Below are 22,222 nucleotides of genomic sequence, written 5' to 3' on the forward strand. Positions count from 1 at the left end.
AATGCATGTTAAGGCCTAATTATCCCTCCTCGGAGTGTTTCTAGATCTTTCCCAAACTATAATGAACATTTTCAACATTCTCATATGCTTTATACACGCTCAGAAACCTACATATATTTAACAACGTGAATTTTTAAATACTTACTCACCCCGTAAAATATATTACAGCTTCTCTGCTGCCAATCAAGACACAGAGCACAGCGCATTATTGTTTACCGACCCAATCAAGAAACAAAGCACAGTGGGCTGATTCCTACAGTAAAATTTGGATATAGAATGATTGAAATAGGATTTACATATACTTTAATATGCAGAGCTGCATACAAAAAAAAAACAGCGAGACCACAGAAGATAAACCGCGAAATGGCGAAGGACCACTGTATCATTAAAAACTGTATTTAATCACTTGAAATGGCTCTTGTGTTTTTATTGTCTCAGAATGAACCATTTATGTCTACTTGTTGTGGGTCCACATACAAAGAAGCTGCCATATTGCCATTTTTACTATGGTGTCTCTGAATGGACAAACAACTCTGTGTGTGAAATGAGAACCTTCTGACCTTTTAAGGTGCTCAGGCACCATTTAGGATAAGTAACGCCTTAAAAGGACCTTAGAAGAAGGCTGTAAACATATACACAATGTTGAGGTAGTTCCCTGTAGTGCAGGAATTGCTGCACCTGAAGACACTGGATCCACTCAGATAAAAACATGTTTGGAAGAATTTGAGTCACTGATGGTAACCATCCATTCATAACTGTTTGGCATTTAAAGTAATTTCTATGCTCACCTTTACCACTAGGTGACAGTCATTTTTACAAACTGTACCTGATGCCATCATCTCCAGATGACTATTTCATTCTTCTGTTTTCTCAGGATAACAGCTCTCATTTTTCTGAGATTACTTTATTTACCTTGTAATCTCAACAAAATGGCCTTTTGTTTTCTAAAGAACTTGAGATGGTGATGGTGAGCTTGAAAAAGGATATTTCCTGTGGTAACATCTAGTTTCATGGTTCATTGTTTCCTTCATGGTGGCTGTGGAGGATCTAGAACAGTGAGATTTTGCTCTTGAGCATTAACAGCAGTGTTTGTGGCCAGATAACCAATTCTGCTTCAATCTAATCTGTTGTAATCTAATTACAATGAAAAGAGATTCTACTTAGCCTTATTAACCAAATGTACTAACCCATTATCCTCAGCAAACAAATCTCCACATAGCTACTATATATATATATATATATATATATATATATATATATATATATATTGTATGTATTAAATATCCATGAGTAGTCAGCATTTTACTTGTAGTACACAGCAGTCAGAAACTTTAGAATCAGAAATAAATTCTGACAGCTGAGTCAAGCCAAAATTGCCTCAGCAGGGAGGCTGAGGCCTTCTGAAAAATTTCATAGTGGCTTGAGCATGAACTATATTGCGGGTTTTTACATCATTTCTTCATCAGACAGTTTACTCTATCACCACACTCTCTCAAGTGCTGAACATCTGTGTTTCAACATGAACAGGGCTGCAAGCCCCTTGTGGCACCATGGACCATGTTACACCAACCCAGTCCGTGTAACTTTCTGATAACACCGGCCTTGGGAATATGAAGACATGGCAACCATCAATTCAGCCATGTGCTGTATGTGGAAAAAAATCTGAATTAAAAGAAAATAAAGAGAAAACTGTTATATGTGAAGATCTGCCACAGATGAAACACTTTATAGCCAGATTTAAATTCCTTTCAATCCAGTGCTCCATAAATAGTTGGTTTAATAATAAGCAATATTAAGTGTAAAATAATTATACCCCCCCCCCCCCCCCCCCCCCACACACACACACACACACATTATTATTATTATTATTATTATTATTATTTTATTTATTTTTTTTATGGAAATGTAAGTAGAATTTTAACAATAAAAAAGGTTTCTTGTTGCATCACTAGATTGCAGTATAAATGTCAACATATGTTCACAGAAGTTATTTTCAATGACATGTTGTTTCTTTTATGTAATGTTTTAAACATGTCTTACAAATTATTACTTTTGTTATTTTTTGTAAACAAGAGATGCAACAAGTGTTTTGCCAGTGACCCAAAATCAGGGTGAATTCATTATGTAAAACCCAAGTTGTAACTTCAGGTCATCCCCATACTTTTTCTATTGCAGCCAGACTTGATCATATTTTGCTCAACTAGCCAATGCAAGCCTCCCAACTTCTGTGAAATTTTGTGACTGAAACTGGCTATATTGTACAGCAGGATATAAATAACCCATATGGGGTGCCAGGCTCATTGGCTTATAGCAGTCTGCATGGCTATAAGTCAGACATTGCACCAGGTGCCTCTTTGTCATGTTCCCTGCTTCACTGTTGAGGTTGGTTACTAATCTTAGATAAAGTATAATTAAGCACCTCACCTCACTTCTCCACTGCAATTATACCCAACACATGCTATGACAACCATTGTAGCATTCTCTCTCTTTTCTTGCTCCTCTGTGCCAATCTCAAATCTATTTAGTCTAAATTTAAATTATTTTCCAGGTGAAATAATTCATTAAAATGATAAAATTAAATTCAATAAAATGTTCCATTTAACTTTTAAGGGAGAAATCATCCTCCCTGAGCCACCACCTTATCGTGGTGGAGGGGTTTGTGCGTCCTGACGATCCTAGCGGCTATGTTGTCGGGGGCTCATGCCCCTGGTAGGGTCACCCGGCTCAAATCACCCCTATGATGATGAGAAAGCAAGGTCCAAGGGTTCCCTTGCCCGGACATGGGTCACTGGAGCCCCCCTCTGGAGCCAGGCTTGGAGGTGGGGCATGGAGGTGAGCGCCTGGTGGCCTCTGCCCATGGGGCCCGGTCAGGCTCAGCCCGAAAGGGTGACATGGGCCTCTCCTCCCGTGGGCTCACCACCTGCAGGAGGGGCCATTGGGGTCGGGTACATTGTGAGCTGGGTGGCTGCCAGAGGCGGGGACCCTGGCGGACTGATCCTCGGCTGCAAAAGCTAGCTCTAGGAACGTGGAATGTCACCTCTCTGGGGGGAAGGAGCCTGAGCTGGTGCGCAAGGTTGAGCGGTTCCGGCTAGATATAGTTGGACTCACGTCGACGCACGGCTTGGACTCTGGAACCACTGTCCTTGAGAGGGGCTGGACCCTGTTCCATTCTGGAATTGCTCTCTGTGAGAGGCGCCAAGCAGGTGTGGGCATGCTCATTGCCCCCCGACTTGGCGCCTGTACGTTGGAGTTTAGCCCGGTGGATGAAAGGGTAGTCTCCTTCCGCCTTTGGGTGGGGGGACAGATCCTTACTGTTGTTTGTGCTTATGCACCAAATAGCAGTTCAGCGTACCCACTCTTTTTGGAGTCCTTGGAGGGGGTGTTGGAGAGCACTCCTTCCGGGGACTCCCTCGTTCTGCTGGGGGACTTCAATGCTCACGTGGGCGATGACAGCGAGACCTGGAGGGGCGTGATTGGGAGGAACAGCCCCCCTAATCTAAATCCGAGTGGTGTTTTGTTGTTGGACTTCTGTGCTCATCATGAACTGTCCATAACGAACACCTTATTCAGACAAAGGAGTGTCCACATCTGCACTTGGCACCAGGACAATATAGGCCGCTGTTCAATGATCAACTTTGTAGTCGTGTCGTCGGACTTGCGGCCGCAGGTTCTGGACACTCTGGTGAAGAGAGGGGCGGAGCTGTCAACTGATTACCACCTGGTGGTGAGTTGGCTCAGATGGTGGGGGAGGATGCCGATCAGGCCTGGCAGACCCAAGCATGTTGTGAGGGTCTGCTGGGAACGTCTGGCAGAGTTCCCTGTCAGAAAGAGTTTCAACTTCCATCTCCGGCAGAGCTTCAACCATGTCCCAGGTGAGGCGGGGGACATTGAGTCCGAATGGGCTGTGTTCCGTGCCTCTATTGTCGAGGCGGCCAGCCGCAGCTGTGATCGTAAGGTCGCCGGTGCCTGAACTTGTTGGTGGACACCGACAGTAAGGGATGCTGTCAAGCCAAAGAAGGAGTCCTATCAGGCCTTTTTGGCCTGTGGGACTCCAGAGGCAGCTGATAGGTATCGGCGGGCAAAGCGGAGCGCAGCTTTGGCAGTTGCTAAGGCAAAAACTCGGGCATGGGAGGAGTTTGGAGAGGCCATGGAGAATGACTTCTGGACGGCTTCGAGGAGATTCTGGTCCACCATCCGGCGGCTCAGGAGGGGAAAGCAGTGCTCCATCAATGGGGGGGATGCTGACCTCGACTCGGGACGTTGTGAGGCGGTGGAAGGAATACTTCAAGGACCTTGTCAATCCCACCAACACGTCTTCCGATGAGGAAGCAGAGTCTGGGGTAGCTGGTGCTGGCTCTCCTATTTCTGGGGCTGAGGTTGCTGAGGTGGTTAAAAAGCTCCTCGGTGGCAAGGCCCCGGGGGTGGATGAGGTCCGCCCAGAGTTCCTTTAGGCTCTGGATGCTGTAGGGCTGTCTTAGCTGACACGCCTTTGCAGCATCGTGTGGACATCGGGGTCAGTTCCCCTGGACTGGCAGACTGGGGTGGTGGTCCCCCTCTTCATAGCCTTTATGGACAGAATTTCTAGGCGCAGCCTAGGCATTGAGGGGATCCGGTTCGGTGTCCTCAGGATTGGGTCTCTGCTCTTGGCAGGTGATGTGGTTCTGTTGGCTTCATCGGGCCATGATCTTCAGCTCTCACTGGAGCGATTCGCAGCCGAGTGTGAAGCGGCTGGGAGGAGAATCAGCACCTCCAGGTCTGAGACCATGGTTCTCAGCCGGAAAAGGGTGGAGTGCTCTCTCCGGGTCTGCAATAGGGTCCTGGCCCAAGTGGAGGAGTTCACGTATCTCTGGGTCTTGTTCACGAGTGAGGGAAGGATGGAGCGGGAGATCGACAGGCAGATTGGTGCGGCATCTGCAGTGATGTGGACTCTGCATCGGTCTGTCGTGGTGAAGAGGGAGCTGAGCCAAAAGGCAAAGCTCTCGATTTACCGGTCGATCTACGTTCCTACCCTCACCTATGGTCATGAGCTGTGGGTAGTGACCGAAAGAACACGATCGCGAGTACAAACTACCGAAATGAGTTTTTTCCGCAGGTTGGCTGGGCTCTCCCTTAAAGATAGGGTGAGAAGCTCGGTGATCCGGGAATTGGCTCAGAGTAGAGCCGCTGCTCCTCCACATGGAGAGGAGCCAGATGAGGTGGCTCGGGCATCTGGTTAAGATGCCTCCTGGACACCTCCCTGGTGAGGTGTTCTGGGCATGTTCCACCGGAAAGAGACCGCTGGGAAGACCTAGGATGCATTGGATGGACTACATCTCTCGGCTGGCATGGGGACACCTCTGGATCCCTCTGGATGAGCTGGTGAATGTGTCCGGGGAGAGGGAAGTCTGGGTTTCCCTGCTTAGGCAGCTGCCCCCGCGACCCGACTCTGGAGAAGCGGCAGAAAATGGATGGATGGATGGATGGGAGAAATCATAACTTTCTTTGTACTTTTTGTGTATCCTTGGGTTTATATAGACATATATGTCTCTTACTATAGAATAAAGACGGGTCACGATGAACATTAGCATTTATTTGCTCACTGTCGCAGTCGTCCCTAACCAAACGTAAGACCTTATTTCACTGTCAGGGTCTTTTATTGTGCACATGATGAACCATGAATAGCAGAATGTTTAGAGGTTGTTAAAAATGAAATCCCAGTAATAAAGCATTGATTGCACTCAGAGAGTCAGATTGGCCCTGATGCAAAGTGCACACAGCCCAGCTGATTTAAGAGAAAACAAATGAGACTGTAAATGTTAAGCACAAGGTGGCATATGGTGAATTCTCAGCCAGCATTTGCACATATTCATGTGTCTGTATTACTGCCAGTGTGTCTTCAGATTGAACATGAACTGAAATAGAATATAGGCATGGGCTGTGTAAATGAGCCACAGCTATGCAATGCTTGAGATTATTTGCATTCTCTCTCTTTTTTTTATTTCATTGTATTTAAGTGCCCAGTGATAAATTCAATTCAACTGTGGGTCACTCGCCTCCCTGAAAAAGCACTTTGACGTTAATGGCTGCTCTGGTTTATCCACTATTTATCTTAACCCTGAAAACTCAAAGCTATTAATTTTTATATTTTTGGTCAGTCTGCTTTTTTAATGTAAAAATGCATGTAGAACCTCAATCTTTTTAAGGATATAGACAGATATACTGTAGCCCCACTAAAGCCCTCCCAATAATAATAATAATAATAATAATAATAACACGCAGATCAACAGTGACCAAGCCTTTTCTCATCTGCATGTCATTCTCTCAAGTCTTGGCTTCCAGGAGAAAAGATGTTGGCATTGAAACAAACACACAACAGAAACTATTTACTTATTTACACTTTTTCCTCATTTCCAGTCATTGATGCTACTATTTACCTGCTATCCTTACTAAACCAACTCCAGCTCAGCTTGATTCTGGCACCGCAGTGCATCATAAACTTCTTCTTGGCTTTATTCCAGCCATGGAGGAACATTATTTTCTTCTCTTTTAGACTTTATTGACTAGCTTGTTGCAGGCTAACATGTTGTCGCAGGCCTGTTGTTCACATGCTGGGGATAGGGGAAGGGTTGACTTTTGCTTATCTTTAATACCTGCCTGTGTGTAACAACTCAACTCCCCAACATTATATTTAACATGCCAACATGTAACATGCTCACATGCAGATCTCTGGATTTGCTTTTGTAAGGCTGAAATTGATGTGAAAAGTTTCTGGGACATTAGAAATGGTTTTCTTTGGGCTATGTGGGTTGTAGAGTCAGATCTTTGTGGATTGAGCTCGCTTCCCACGGATCCCATCAGATTGGCATCTGGGGAATTTGGAGGCCGGTTGAACACCTCAGACACTTTGTTGTGTTCTTTGAACCATTTCTAAGCTGTTTCTGCTGGATGTGCTGCTGTCCTGCTGAGCGAAGCTGCTGCTGGAGGAGATGCAACATGACCGCTCTGCAGAAAGACGTGGGCCGGTTAGAAGTGTCAAGAAACGTGAACAACAGTTTTTAGGGCTTCCCAACAGAACACTCAAATTAATAAATGAATGAATGATAATTAAATTAGTATGTTAATATTTTTTAAAACTTAAGACTTATCTTTTTAGTAAAGTTTTAAATTGGATATCTTTTTAGTGTTTATAATTTCTGTTTTAAATGCATTTATTTCTCTCCAAGTGTCATGTTAAATTTGGTTTTATTATTTTGTGTTTGTGTTTTACCATTTTTATTTTGTAATTATTTTTAACACATTATTTCCACATAATTAATGAACTTGATTTAATATTTAACTCTTGTCTTTTATACTATTTTTACCATTTAATTTTTCCTGTGTCCTATTTTATCTTATTTTATTTTACTTATTTTATTTTAAATTGAATCGTTCTCTTTCTTTTCCTCTCTTCCTCTGCTAATGTCCTTTGCATTTCTTTGTTGAATCAGCCCCAGTGCACGTTCAAAACATCCAATGTGTTGATATCTAGTTGCTAGCATGTGACGCAGAGCTCACATCATGATGTTCCAAGCTGGAATATAAAGTTGTGAAGGGCTGCTTCTCAGCCTCAGAACACACTCCAGGAATCTACATAATAAATGTCACTTTGCCATCAAAACAAGTCACAAATACACAATTTTAGGGTCAAAAAGCTACATAGTGCTACTTTAATGGGCTTGGCATTTGCAACATCACTAAAGGTTGGACTAAGGATTCAAAACTGAAGACTCTTTATTTGCTCCATATAATTGTACAAATACACTAGTTATGAAAAGACATTAGAAATGTCAAGTTTTGTACAGGATACAAATATAAAAACTAAAACCTGATAAATAAATTAAATACCAAAACAATGTAAAATATATACAGCTTGTATGATATATTGCCACAAGTCACAAAAAGGACAATTTTTTTAAATTAAAATTACAAGCACATAATTGGAAACCAAAAACCTTTTCATTTTATGAAGGTTAGTCGGAATTTAATGTTCCCACCACTTATCCTACTATCAGTCTCTAAAGTAACTACAAATAACACGAAAGAGAGAGAGGGTGAGAGAGAGTGAGAGAAAGAGGGAGAGAGAGAAACAAACTCCGACAACTCATGCAAATAACAAACCTGGCATCTCCCTTCCTGTCCTTTAAAATGACTCCTGCCTCTTTTTATTGGTCGCCTTAACTGTCCGGCAGTGTTTAAACATAAAGAGATGTGTGCTTTTATGTTGAGAGGGGAAAAGCAATCTGGAGTAGAGTCACCACCAGCGCGGGAGTGATATATATATATTTTAAATTATTACCTTTATTTATTTCTTTTTATACCAGTCAACAGTGAATATTGAGACAGTGACAGCCAGATAGAGTCGGGTGTCTGTCCTTTGCACACCGCGACTACCTGGTCAGAAGATTTGGATTAAGACTAATGAACTGGGGGTAAAATAATCTCCACGGGAGTGTTTACGAGACGTCTCATTGTCTCGCTGAGGGATTTTTTTTTCTTGTCACGCGTCTGAGGACAACAGACGATGCCTGTCCGGAGATACTTTGTCGCTTTTTCCAAATGCACAGTTCTTGTCTCTCTGAGGATTTTGCTTCTTATGCCTGCAGGGTTGCCGGTCCGCAGCCAAGGGGATTCTCAGTCTGACAACAAAGTGATGGACAATATCACCGTCCGACAAGGAGAAACGGTCTTTCTCAGGTGAGTCAACATGCATTTATCTGTATTCATATGGTTTGTTTGCTTCAGGCTTCTGTTTCTGGGTTCTGCTCCTTAACTTGAGCTCTGCCTTTGATATTTTCTTTTCTTTTTCTGTAATTGAAGTATTTAACGAGGGCATGAGTCGAGAGTTTTCTGTTTTATCATGTAGGAAATGCCGTTAAATCACTGGGAGGGAAGGTGGGAGGATTTCCATCGGATTAGACTGAAAAACACAAACTTCAGAAGCGATACTCTACTAATCTTCTGCAGCCGTTAACTAGAGACTTTGTGGTTAATTGTTGCCTGGCGATGCAGAACTAAAGCGAGAGAAAGAGGGAGACAGCAAAAAAACTGTTGTCAAGTAACCTATTTTGTTTCTGGACCGAGGGATGATGATGCAGGTGGGAAAAGAGCGCAAACAAAAATAAAAAAATAAAAATAGAGAGAGAAAGAGGGAAAAGAACCTGCGGTCATTACAGATTGACAGGCAGTTCATCGGGTCGGGAGACTGTCAGAGCTGACCTTTTCCCTCTGTCCCATCCAAGGCTTACTGGACACAGATTTAAGTTGCCTTCAAGTGCAGTCAGGAAAGTCCAGCGTGACATCAACAGCAAAACGTCCAGGGAAGTAAATTTAGTTCAGAATTGTGCCTGTCTGCCAGTTGACGGTTTAACTGTTGCTGAAATGCAGGGATGTGCTTTTCTAAACATCTTACCTGTATCCATGTAGCCTAGCTTGACAGCTAGTTTTAGCAAAGCTAAAAGGAAATAATGTCCAACCGTTTATTATTTATAAATATGCTTTTAGCTAATTAAATGCTATAAATTATCCAAGTCAAACAAACTAATAATATTAGAAAATACATTTGTGAAAGAAGTGAATGGTAAACAGACTGTAGCTATTTATATAGCACTTTTTTGATCTGTCAGTGCATTTGTACACTACAGGTTATATTTCTCCTAGTTTTAGCTTACGTTGTGCTTTTACTATCACTTTTGGATGAGCACATCAGAGGACACAGGGAGTTCAGATCTTACACAAAGACACTTTGGCATGTAGGGATGCCATGGTTGAACATCCAAATGTCAGATGACATTTTTTCTTCATGCATTGCAACTTCTCAGAAGTCCTAAAAAGTGATAAAAAAAAAAAAGTCCAGAAAGTCATATGAGAATTCGTCAAAAGTTACTTTTGAGCAAATACTTCTAATAACATTCTTTTGCATCAGTTCACGCGACTCTACCGTTAGCTCACACGCTTCACAACAACAGCTCAGCATGCAAGACTAAATCAAATTCACATAAGTATACAGATGGGCTCTTTAAAATGTAAAAAATAAATAAAGTTAAAGGTCAGTTGACTATTAACTATTAAGCTATTAACTTTCACATAGGGACTTAAAACTTGGAGTTTGGCGTTCTCTATGGTTTGGTTTGACAGGCTTGAAAGAAGGTGTAAGGATAAAAAAAATGTTGATGTTTATTATTACATTTCAATGAATCAAACATGTTTATTTGCACTGCATTTTTTACATTGGGATCATTTATAATGAACCCTTGATAAGCGCCTGACCTGCTGACCCACTTCAGCACCATGGACAGCGTCTTGGCTCTCACCGGTAAATGTTTGAAACATTTCCATATTTCCTGGTTTTGTTACACCATAAAATAAAACAAAATAAAATAAAAAAATAAATTAATTAAATTAAATGTAAGCAGACCTTTTTTTCTTTTTTTGCTCCCATTTCTATAAATTGGTATGCAGCCACAGTATTCAGTGCTCAGCCCCGCACATGTTGGTTGGACTGGGAAGTTGTAAAGATGTGCAACAGTTCTCTAGGCTGAGCTGTTATGAAAGTTTCAGTGTGTGTTCTTTTGTCTTGGAGAATGTAATGATCAGCATATTCCATCAACCCATATTTAATTTGCAGTAGAACATAAACAACATATCAGATGTTGAAACTGAGACATTTTATTATGTGAGCTCATTTTGAATCTGATGGCAGCAGCATGTCTGTAAAAAGTAGCTCCAGTGTGTTTATCGTTGTGAAGCATCCCCTCTTCTTTTAACAATGGTCTGTAAACGTCTGGGAAGTGAGGAGACCAGCTGCTGGAGTTTTAGGAGAGGAATGTTGTCCCATTCTGGTCTGATGCAGGATTCTAGCTGCTAAACAATCCTGGACCTTCATCGCTGGATTTTGCTTTTGTGATGCTCCAAATGTTTAGTATTGGTGAAAGGTCTGGAGTTTAGCAACCAAACTCTTCTCCTGTGAAGCCATGCTGTTGTGAGGGATTGAGGAGTGTCTTGCTAAAATCTGTAAGGCCTTCCCTGAAAGAAACATCGTCTGGATGGGAGCAGATGTTGCTCTAAACCGTCCATGTACTTTTCAGCATTGATGGAGCTTCACAGATGTAGAAGCTGCCCACACCATAGATTGGCAGCTTTTTGTTATTGCCATCAATTCAAAATGAGCTCATGTTTTCCATAAAATGCTAATAACAACAATTTTTACTTTATTAATCCTAATTAGGAAATTAGCCTCTGCATTTTAACCATCTTTTGTTCCTTGCATACCATGTTTTAGAATAGAATAGAACTTTATTGTCATTGCAACAAAAGTGCAATGAAATTATAAAGCCCTCCAGTCAGTGCAAAACAGAATAAGAAAATAGAATAATTGCAACAACATAATAAATAAGACAGAATTCAATGAATAAAAAATAAGATAAAATACGATAAAAAATAGCTGCCAGGGTATAATGTATAATATATATAATGTATAATATATAATATAGTTATTGCAACGCCCCCTTATTTTAGTTAAGGCACAGGTGTTAAGTGCAATATAAAAAACACATGATGTAGCATACTAAGGCACAGGAGTTGGAATTTCAAGTACTCATTAACCATTTGTTCAGGGCTCTTGTTGGGTAAAAGCTGTTCCTGAACCGGTTTGTCCTTGCAGTGATTGATCTGTACCACCTGCCTGATGGTAACAGATCAAACATGTGGTGACCAGGCTGAGAGGAGTCCTGGATAAGTCTGCCAGCCTTCCAGAGGCAGCAGGAACAGTGCAGTTCTTCCAGTGTGAGGAGAGGGCAGCCAATGGTCTTTTGGGCCGTGTTTATGACCCTTTGCTGTGATGTCCTCTGAGCCACCGTGCAGCTGGTGTACCACACACACATTTTGTACACCACGATGCTCTCCTTAGTGCACCTGTAGAAGGATACCAGCAGCCTCTGAGTGATGTTATTCATCTTGACCATCCTTAAGAAGTGCAGTCTCTCCTGGGTCATTAGCTCAGAGGTGTTCACAGTCCAGGTCAGGTCCTCCTCGATATGGATTCCCAAAAAGTCCTCCACCCTCTCCACACAGTCCCCACTGATGAATAGTGGTAGAATGTCTGTTTTTTTTCCCCCTAAAGTCTATGAAAATCTCATTTGTCTTTGATTTGTTAATGAACAGGCTGTTCTCTCTGTACCACCCAGTCACAGCTGCTCCACCTCAGCCCTTTATGCAGACTCATCCCCTCAGACATGAGCCCCACAACCGAGGTGTCGTACTTGGCGATGGTCCCTGGGGAGCAGTCAGGTTAAAGGCTTTAAAGGCCTCAGGGACCCAGAGTGGTTCATTCACCTCTGTTTGCACACCAGGAACTTGAACACAGGTCCAGACCCAAGCCCACCTATAGGCTGCCACACCCCTGACTACTAGGCCACCACTTGCCCCCACCCCAATGTTAAAATGGAAGTTAACTGATATGAATATATGATAAAATGGTAAATGTCTGAAATAGTAAGATGTAGTTTCCACATGTGGAAGCTTATGTTCTATCAGGAACAAAATTTGGGTTTATTAAATTTTTAATCATTGCATTCTGATTTTCTAATTTAATTTACACAGCGACTAAACTTTTTTTGGAATCAGGGTTGTAACAAAAGGCTTATTATATATTGTTCTAATGCTGAACTTCTACTTTTATCAAACTCTTGATAACCTTAAAAAGCTCTTTTTTCAGCTTAACCTACATCATGTTGATCAAATTTTGGAGTTCTTTCAGCATTGTTTGTGAGTTTACAATGGCTAGTTGTGCTTTTCTTTCATTTATCCCTGACCACTTTTGTAAGTAGGACAGTTGGTACGATACGGCTGCCTGCCAGCCCGAGTCCAGACTGGGTTCTGTTTTGCTCTCATCCAGGACAGCTTCTAACAAGCATCACATCAACATGCACTGCAGAGTCCTGCTCACTGTTAGTATATCGTTAACTGGCTTCCCAAGGGAAAGGCAGTAGCATGAGTGTTTCCATCCCTTCAGCTAAATTAATTTTATGTTGCCTTAAGACTCTTAAGAGTCCTTAAGAAATATTATAATATTGCATTTCTCTAACCCAAATGCTGGCAAGCTCCTTGTTTTTTAAATTCCCCTAAGTCAGAGGTGCCATTTTCCCTTGTGTCTCTGTTCATTTTCAGCTCTGTAACCTGATTTTTGGAGATGATGTCTAAATTAGACTTGGCTGTAACCTCCTAACTGAAATGTGTCTGTGAAATGAGTACATATTGTAGATACACACTGAATATAAAACCAATATTTATGCAAAGATCCCACATATGACTGAATTACGCACAAAATCAGCAGAATTCGAGTATAAAAATATTAAAAAAGAAAAGAGATCTCTTCAAGCAGCCGGCAGGTCATTGTATCCCAGACTGTAGCTGACTATGGTCTTATCAAGAGCTCTTAAATCTCGCACACTGAATGCAACTCTGACACAATTCGCACTCCTCGCACCTTTTTTTGCATCATGCATTGATGGAGCATATAAAAGCAGAGAGTGACACCGTCAGTGCTGCTAACTCTTGTCATTTTGTCAGCAGATTTAACAATTTTTTTAGACTTTCTCAGCCATATATAATTATCTAAAAGCATGAACAAGGAACATATCATTTGGATTGAGGCAGGGAGAGGCGTTCATTGCTGCCCTGCAAAAGGCAGCTCTCAGAAAGTGACTCGCACATGCCTAGTGCTGACCTTTTGGTGTTTTATAAGGCAGCTGACTGTGATAAAGCATGAGCTGTCCTGATGCTGCCAACTTTCTATCTTGAAAGATTATCATATATATAGGAGCTGATATTGGCTTAAGTTTATTTGGATTGTCATCTTGTCTGATGATGCTTCAGTTATAAAATCAAGATTTTATGAGAGCAAAACAGGATCAGTGGATAAGTCATTAATAAGTCAGTGTTAAAAATGACTCAAAGTTTGAGCCTGGATGGAGGTCCAGGGTTTATCTATGGGATGGAATTCACTGTACTGCACTTACTATGCATACGTGGCCACACTGGATGCCACAACACATAATTCATTGGCAAGGAATAAGACATGCTCACAGGGAGGTAGATTATATTGTTTACTGCTGTAATAAGGTTTAAAAATTGTATATTAGCAGTCAAAAGTTTGGAGGCAACCATTTAAACTTTATTGTGTTTGCTTTTGTGTAATATATAGGACATCCCCCAATCTGCCCAGTGATAGAACGCCTCTCCCTGTCTCTTACAAACTTACAGTTAATTCCATAAAGGCAGCTGGGGCTTTGTGGGCCAGAGTTGAGCCTTAATCTTAGGGTTGAGGGATTTCTAAGAAGCAATTCACAGTTTCCATGCCTGTGTGTGCAGTAAGTATGTGTGATGTAAATATAGTTGTTCTCACCAGTTAGGGGAAATCCATTGTGTCCCTCTGTCGTTGATCACGTGCACTCAAGTACAGGAGTCAGATTGAGATTTTGCAGGTCCTGCAGAATCAGAAGGACCTGAGGCAAATCTCACAGAAGCTGACTGTGTGAATGTTGCAGTGGAGCAAGCAGGTTAGCTTTAACCACAGTGTTAAGCTAAAAGCAGAACCGGAGAAACAACTCTCTTCCCCGTCTTATTTCAGTGGTTGTTCATAACTTATTATTTTCTTGTATTGATATATGTTAAGTATATTGTTGAGTATTATTTTGCTTTTTGTTTTACTTTACTGAATGATTCCTTTTGCTTGCATGCAATTAAGAAAGCTAACAAAACTTATATTGCTAACAGTGGCTTTATGCTAGTGCTAAATCAGGTTATCTGAAGGCCTGATTGCATAAATGCAGATAATTCTGTGCCTTTTTGTTATTATTGCTGCTGCATTGTGTTGCTATAAAAAGCTGCTCTTAGAGGATTCCCACTAGAGGGCTGTGCTGGGATTGAGATCTAGTCTCGCAGGACCCATGACATGAGAATGTGTGGTAACTATCAGAAATCCAGTGGGAGCAGGATTAACAAAACAGTCCCGTGCTGGCACTAACATGCACCACAAATATTTGCAACTCCACAGGCTGAGTTGATATACATCTATATAAATCTCCTGTTAGAAAATCAACATGAGGAACAGATGGGCAATATAGTGACTTTACAGGATAATTACTATTCTTCACACCTATATAGAATAGAATAGAATAGAATAGAATAGAAGTACTTTATTCATCCCAAGCTGGGAAATTTAGGTGTTGCAGCGGTACAGTCATTTAGCAGTTGTGCTTCTTAAGGTAGCAAAAAAAAAAAAGAAAAACAGTATAAAAATTTCAATATTTACAAGACTTATACAATTAGGTATTTATCTATACACAGTAAGAGTGAGAATAGCCAGCGAATAATATAGTCCAGTGCAATGATTAGTAGTGAAGATGAGGAGTTTAACTGTGCAAGGTTGATCCAGTCAGTGCAAGGATTCACCAGTTACAACAGTCACTCATATTGTTATCTCTGAGACCATGATGATGAGTTAAACAGTCTTATTGCGTGTGGCAGGAAAGATTTCCTGAAGCGGTCCTTGAGACAGCGAAGCTGTCTGAGCCTTTTGGAAAAGGAGCTCCGCTGTCTGTCCAGCACAGGGTGGAGAGGGTGGTCCGGGTTATCCAAGATAGATAACAGTTTGTTCAGTGTCCTCCTCTCCATCACTGCTTCTAAAGTGTCCTGTCTGCAGCCAATGACAGAGCCAGCCTTCCTGATCAGTTTGTTCAGTCTGTTGGTGTCACTGGCTGCAATGCTGCCCCCCCAGCAGACCACAGATGAGAACAGGGCACCGGCCACAACAGACTGGTAAAAGATTTCCAGCATCTTGCTGCACACGTTGAACGACCGCAGCTTCCTCAGGAAGTAGAGTCTGCTGCAGGCCTTCTTGTACACAGCTGTGCTGTTGGTCTTCCAGCTCAGTCTGTTATCAATAGTCACTCCCAGGTATTTATATTCCTCAACCGTGTCCACATCACTACCCAGGATGCAGAGGGGCTGTGGAGCTGATCCCTTCTTCCTGAAGTCTAACACCATCTCTTTGGTCTTGTCCACATTAAGCAGCAGGCGATTCTTACCCGCCCACTCCACAAATCCGTCCACCAGCCCCCTGTACTCCTCCTCCCGTCCACCACTTATACACCCAACAACTGCAGAGTCGTCAGAATATTTCTGAAGGTGACATGACTCTGAGTTGTACTGAAAGTCTGTGGTGTATAAGGTGAACAGGAATGGAGAGAGCACAGTGCCCTGCGGGGCTCCTACATCACTCATCACCACATCAGACAGGACACCGCCCAGCCGGACAAACTGCGGCCTGTCCGTCAGGTAATCAGCGATCCAGGAGACAGAGGACCCGCCGACACCCATCAGCCGCAGCTTCCCACTCAGTAAAGAAGGCTGGATGGTGTTGAAGGCACTGGAGAAGTCAAAGAATGTGACTCTCACAATGCCTCCACTACCATCCAGGTGCGAGTGAGCTCGCTGCAGCAGATAGATGACAGCATCATCCACCCCCACACGTGGCCGGTAGGCAAACTGCAGAGGGTCGAGAGAAGGTTTCACCAGCGGCCTCAGGTGGGCCAACACCAGCCTCTCCAGCACCTTCATCACATGTGATGTAAGGGCAACTGGACGGTAATCACTGAGGCCAGATGGAGATGACTTCTTAGGAACAGGAACCACTATACTATGCACTATATGCATCTTAAGCTTTAGCACAGCTGTGGTTCTGTAGACTCAGATTCTTGCATGCAGATGCAGAAACCATGTATTCACCCTGAACCTGCCAGAACTTAAAGCTCTGCTCCCATCAGTACTTCCATCTATAATCACTTGGATATTAATTAATTTCAATAGGATGTAACCTAAATATTCTAATTCTTTTGAATTAATTCCAATTCATATCAGTAATCTAGTCAACAACTGATATTTTTTATGCAATTCCTGCAGGGTAGCCTCACGCTGTGGCTTAAATGCAAAGGGTCAGTAAGTTTAACAAAGGCTGCTTTCATTTCACCAGAAACAGACACTGAGCTACTTAGTGTTAGAGTTCTTAATATCTTGAAAAATGGAGGTGTTTCTGCCAGCATCTTAGCCATCGCTGACCTTCTGTAGGAAACCTGAGCTCAGTTAGTGCAGGTCTCATCACACAGACGGGGCTCAGTGGTCAAAATATATTTGGCCCTCATCAAGCTTTTCTTTCATTTGGCGCAGACGCCACAAAAACAACAATAAACAAACAAACAAACAAACAAACAAAAAAAACCCTCTTTAACAGGGAAGCAGATCACACCCACATATTACCAAACTCCATGTTATTTTGCATTGTCAGATTCTGTGATGCCGGCTTTGTTTTCCACATCATAAAAATCACTGAGCCCTACATCATCTGGGACATGTCGCATCACGAGGGTGTGTTCAGGCTGCTGAGGTCAGGCACACTGAGACCTTGAGAATAAGTTTTTATCCACAGACCATCCAGATACTCCGACACACACACTTCAACAGTTAAAAAACAAAGGAAAAACATTCAACTCCTGTTTCTTACATTAGTCAGAGCATTTTCATTTGTTAGTCTTTGCAGCAATCAACACTTTCATCTGATATTATTGCACCACTGTAGCCCTGCTGCCTACGTCTACTTTGTTCCTTTTTGATTCTACGTGTTTTCTCTTTTTTTTCTTTGCTAAACTTTATTTTAAAATTCCAGTTTCTTACATTCCTTCTTGCTTTTATTGCTTTGTTTCTCTGCATGTTTCTCCCTGGTTTTCTGTGCAAGTGACAAATGAAATTCTTGAACTTACACCTTAAATTAGCCTCTACATTGTTAGATAACTGGAAAGTTAGTTTTATTTAAGTTTTCTTTTTTTTCATTCTTTGTCCTCTTCTGCTTTTTTCTAAGCTGTTAAAAAAAAAAACTCCATTTATGACCAATATGCTGTCCAATCTATATTAAATATAAGGACTGTAGTTCAGTGCACAGATGATGAATGTAATGAAATTTTTTTTTTTTTTTTTTTCTTTTTCCTCCACCAAATTCAGACCATTGTATAGGTGAACTATGCTTTATGCTTTGTGTCAGGGACTTGTAGCTGCAACACCATGTAGCACTGAAGCACTCTGCTTTACATGAAGCAGACAATAGCTGGACTCAATCAGAGGTGATTTTTTTCTTTTTTTTTTTTTTGCATCCTCAACCAGACTAAGAAAGAGACAAAATGTCTCCCGAGACTGCGATTAATGAATGCGCCCAAGGATGGCTGACAACCCTCTGAGACGCTTATCTACCTGCACAGACCGTGCTGGTGTTACAGCCATACCATGTTAACATTTATTTATTTCTCTCTTTGCTGCCTGATCATCCATCTGGCATTCAGGATAAATGTGTCATGTCAAGGCTTTGTTCCCAACAGCGAGATGCTTATTTTTGCCTTGATATTTAGCTCGCTTGCAGAAATGTTTCCTCAGTACATTTCTGAATTTGTTTTCTTTACATGTTAGCCATATCAGGGTCGAAGCATGACTGTCAGCAAGGCTTTTCATCCAGTCCTCATCACTTGTTGATACTTTCTTTCCGAGGGCATTCTTTTTATTGCTGATATGTCATACCATGATGGGAAAGCACATCATTTCATTTCACATCATTTCAAGATGCTAGCAATTCTGACTGTACAGTAATTCCACTTTATTTTACCCTTAAATTAACTAGCATTCATTTCCACCCTTTGTCTTTCCAGTGTTACCAACCCAGAATAAGCTTTTCACCATCAAAATAACGAGACTATGGTGGTGAGAACGGCAGCAGAACAGGATTACTGTACAATTTCATCACCCCATTTAATTTGAAGCTATTTTAATCGACTTGCAGCTAGAAGCAGTTTCTCATTTAATTAAGCATCAGAAGATGGCTTTTTAAACTTTCACCATCAGTTTATCAGAGCAGGATGAAAATAAGCCTGTGATGTCAGTAAAATCAGCACAAACATGCACAGCCCTGACGTGATGGATTCCTTCTCTCAGTTGTCGGTATGAATAGATTTTAGGATGAAATATTGATTTCACTATAAGTTAGTTGGATAAATTGTTTTTGACCACTTCTAACCTTTTATTCTTTCCTGTACTATTGGAAAACTTTTCAGATGAAACATTTAAACCAGTGTGTAATAATGTGCAGGTTTTCTTTTTGGGGTATTTACATGGGACCTGTTGGGATGTGTGATGTGTGGCATTGAAGCTCTGGAAGCTGATCCTTTGGGTCCTTCAGGTCTCAGCGTGTGGCCTCCATGAGTTAGGGTTGTTCTGTTGCATCACACATGTCTTTGACAAGACTGGGATGTAGGGGAATTTAGAGGCTGAATCAATACCTCAGCTTTTGTTCCTATGTATTTTTGTGATGTACCAACCACATTTTCACATTGGGTAAGGCAATTACAGTCTGATTGTTGTGGTTGTCAGCTTTCGTTAGTATTGATAAGTACTCAGATCATCTATAGTGATTTTTTATTTTTGTTTTATTTTTTTGTTTTGTTACGTTTTTGCTTGTCTGCCCTTCATGCATTGTTTAAACTTGCATGGATGTTCCTTTTTGACTGTATTTGGTTTCTGTATGAAAATCTCTTCTGATCATATGAAATCAATAGATGGTAATTCCCCAGATGTCCATGACAAATCTGACCTAAGTTTGCTGTTTATATTGCTTGTGGCAAACTTAAAATTGATATGTGTTAAGTGATGTTATACAACCTGTGCTCCACGGTTGCATGGTGGTTAGCACCGTTGCCTCATAGCAACAAGGTTCCTGGTCCGAGCTGGGACTTTTTGTTTGGAGTCTGCATGTTCTCCCTGTGTATGCACAAGTTCTCCCTGCAGATACTTCAGCTTCCTTCAGAGTTTCCTCCCACAGTTCAAAGACAGCCATGCTAGGTCATTAGGTCTTTCTAAATTACCCCTACAGGAGTGAGTATGAGTGTGAGAGGTTGTTTATTTCTGTGTTTTGGCCTTGCAAAGGACCGACAACCTGTTCCGGGTGTAACATGCATTTAGCTGTGAGAAATTTGCTGTTTAGTGGTGAATTTTTTGCTACAAGCTTTAGAAATAAACACCACACAGCTCTGCTAGTTCCAGCACAGTCCCGTGTCTGCTTCACCACTGCTGGGTAAAGTGAAGGGAGCTAACCCTGAGGCTAGCTGCAGCTTCAGCTAGGAGGAATCACCTCTTCTCTGCCTCCCTACCTCAGTTTGGAGGGAGAAGCAGGAAAGTTTAGCAGTTTTTGTCTGCGTTTTCACCAAAATTGAAGGCAACAGACCAGACTAAACCCTTAGAAATGTTGCTTCAGGAGCAAAAATACCAGAAGGAAAGATAGGGAAAGTAGCTTTTGTTGTTTCTGTGGCAATGTGTTTAGCTCACCCGGCAAAGAGGCTGCCCCATAAGCGCAGCCAGACGTCTCCCTGGCCCACTTTCTCATCTACTTGCTGAACAATAAAGGGCAGTAGAGCCCCCTGGAGGACAAGGGATGCATCTAAAAGTTGTAGGATAGCTTTTGAACACTGAACTTGGGCACAACCCTGTCCTAAGCAGTTAAAAAGCAATGGGGGGCAGACACACCCCCTGAAAAGGTACCTGTGATGATAGCATCCATTCAGATATTAGGATTAAGAAGTGTACTAGCAGACTGTTGCATTATAATGAAAACTTTAACACTGTGGGTGATTGGTGTTTTCAGGAAAGGGTTATGAAGCACACTACATACAGTAAATGGAATGATAAAAAGACTGCATCCATGTTGTGCTTTTCTGGTCTTTTTGACATATTCACCCACAGCACTTGGTATATGTAGTCTTAATACAAAACTTAATCTCCATCATTCACACACCAATCACAGGAAGAATGGGGTCCAGTGTCTTTCCTCTTAGCAAGTGAAATGGGAAAGCCAGGGATCAGACTGTCTCATTACAACCACTCTGTTGCAGAGCTATGGCAACCTGTAAGCAGTTTACTATGACTCATAGGTATGCTTCTTTCAGACAGCTTTTTCAAATGGCTACAGAAATCTGGACAACAGTAAAGCAGAAACTCAGGTGGCAACGTTACAGAGGTACACTTAGTCCACATCCAGAGGAGGTGAGGTGCATGGATAACCTGAAAAAAACACCTAGCTTTTACATAAACTGGTGCTTCTTTTCTGTTTCAGATTCCTGTTTCTTTTATTCTGATCATAATCCATGACTTAATGTTGTAGTAGCAAAAAAAAAATTATTCACACAGCTGTCAATAATTACTTGTCTCACGTGTATCTACAAGCAAACTTACTCAGCAAAAACCTTTCTCATTGTAGGTAACTTTGGGACTTTGTGTGGCTGTATCTAATCAGGACTTTCTGTTGACAAAAAGGTCCCTTTTCCTGGGAACAGGAACTAAGAATAACTAAATGAACATGAACAGCTGTGGATGTTTTACATCTATAAATGCACAGTGGTGGAGGGATCATGGTTTGGGCCACGAACTCCTCTTGATACCATAATTTTCTAGTGTCAAATGTAAGTCTGACAGCTGAAGCTTGGCTGAAATCAGGTCATGCAACAGGACAAAGATCCCAAACAAGAAAATGACAAAAAACATAAAATAATGAAGGCTTTGTGATGGCCCAGTTAAAGTGCAGACCTCAACTCATCCAGAATGCTGTGGAGGGCCCTTAAGGGAGTTTATTATGATCTCAAACTGTAATGGGCTGGAGCAAAGTTGTAAACAATAGTCGGCCAAAATCCTTCCACAACAATGTAAGAGGCTGATAGCATCAAAAAATTATAATTTCACACTTAATGTTTGGATGAATCCTGGCTTCTCTATGAAAGTCATCATACTTTTTTCAACCTCAGATATCTTTCTCTCCTTCTGTCCTCTCCAAGAGCAGGACCAGGACTTTGCTCACAAATATGGGCATTTGAATGCACCACATCCCATGAGGGGACACATTTAATGAAATACAGTTCATTTCATTTTGCTATATCTAAGTATTTCTTCCTGGTTTTGTGATGTGGCTCTCATTAAAGAAATCATGTGCTAACTTGAGCAAGTTAAAAGAATTGAAAGTTGGAAAAGCCTCATAAAAATGTATGAAATCCAGCAGCTAAAGTGCACGACGCTTAAACTGTCAGGTCATTGCAGGTTCTGCAATCAGATTTCAGTCACAAATGTT

At 41.6% G+C, this 22,222-nt stretch overlaps 1 protein-coding gene across 4 annotated transcripts in view; it reads left to right on the plus strand.

Annotated features, from left to right (window-relative positions):
- ntm (neurotrimin) overlaps positions 1 to 22,222 on the plus strand; it is a 547,770-nt gene that overhangs the window by 379,092 nt on the left and 146,456 nt on the right. For 3 of the 4 annotated variants that reach the window (XM_042008013.1, XM_042008014.1, XM_042008017.1), the window contains exon 1: positions 8,353 to 8,712. In XM_042008013.1, coding sequence (XP_041863947.1) covers positions 8,540 to 8,712 — 173 coding nt within the window. In that variant the 5' untranslated portion in view covers positions 8,353 to 8,539. Of the gene's footprint in view, positions 1 to 8,352; positions 8,713 to 22,222 lie in introns of those variants that run through there. The other variant, XM_042008016.1, reaches the window with a different exon arrangement.

Source organism: Melanotaenia boesemani, chromosome 15 (genome assembly GCF_017639745.1).
Source record: "Melanotaenia boesemani isolate fMelBoe1 chromosome 15, fMelBoe1.pri, whole genome shotgun sequence".
Classification (NCBI taxonomy): domain Eukaryota; kingdom Metazoa; phylum Chordata; class Actinopteri; order Atheriniformes; family Melanotaeniidae; genus Melanotaenia; species Melanotaenia boesemani.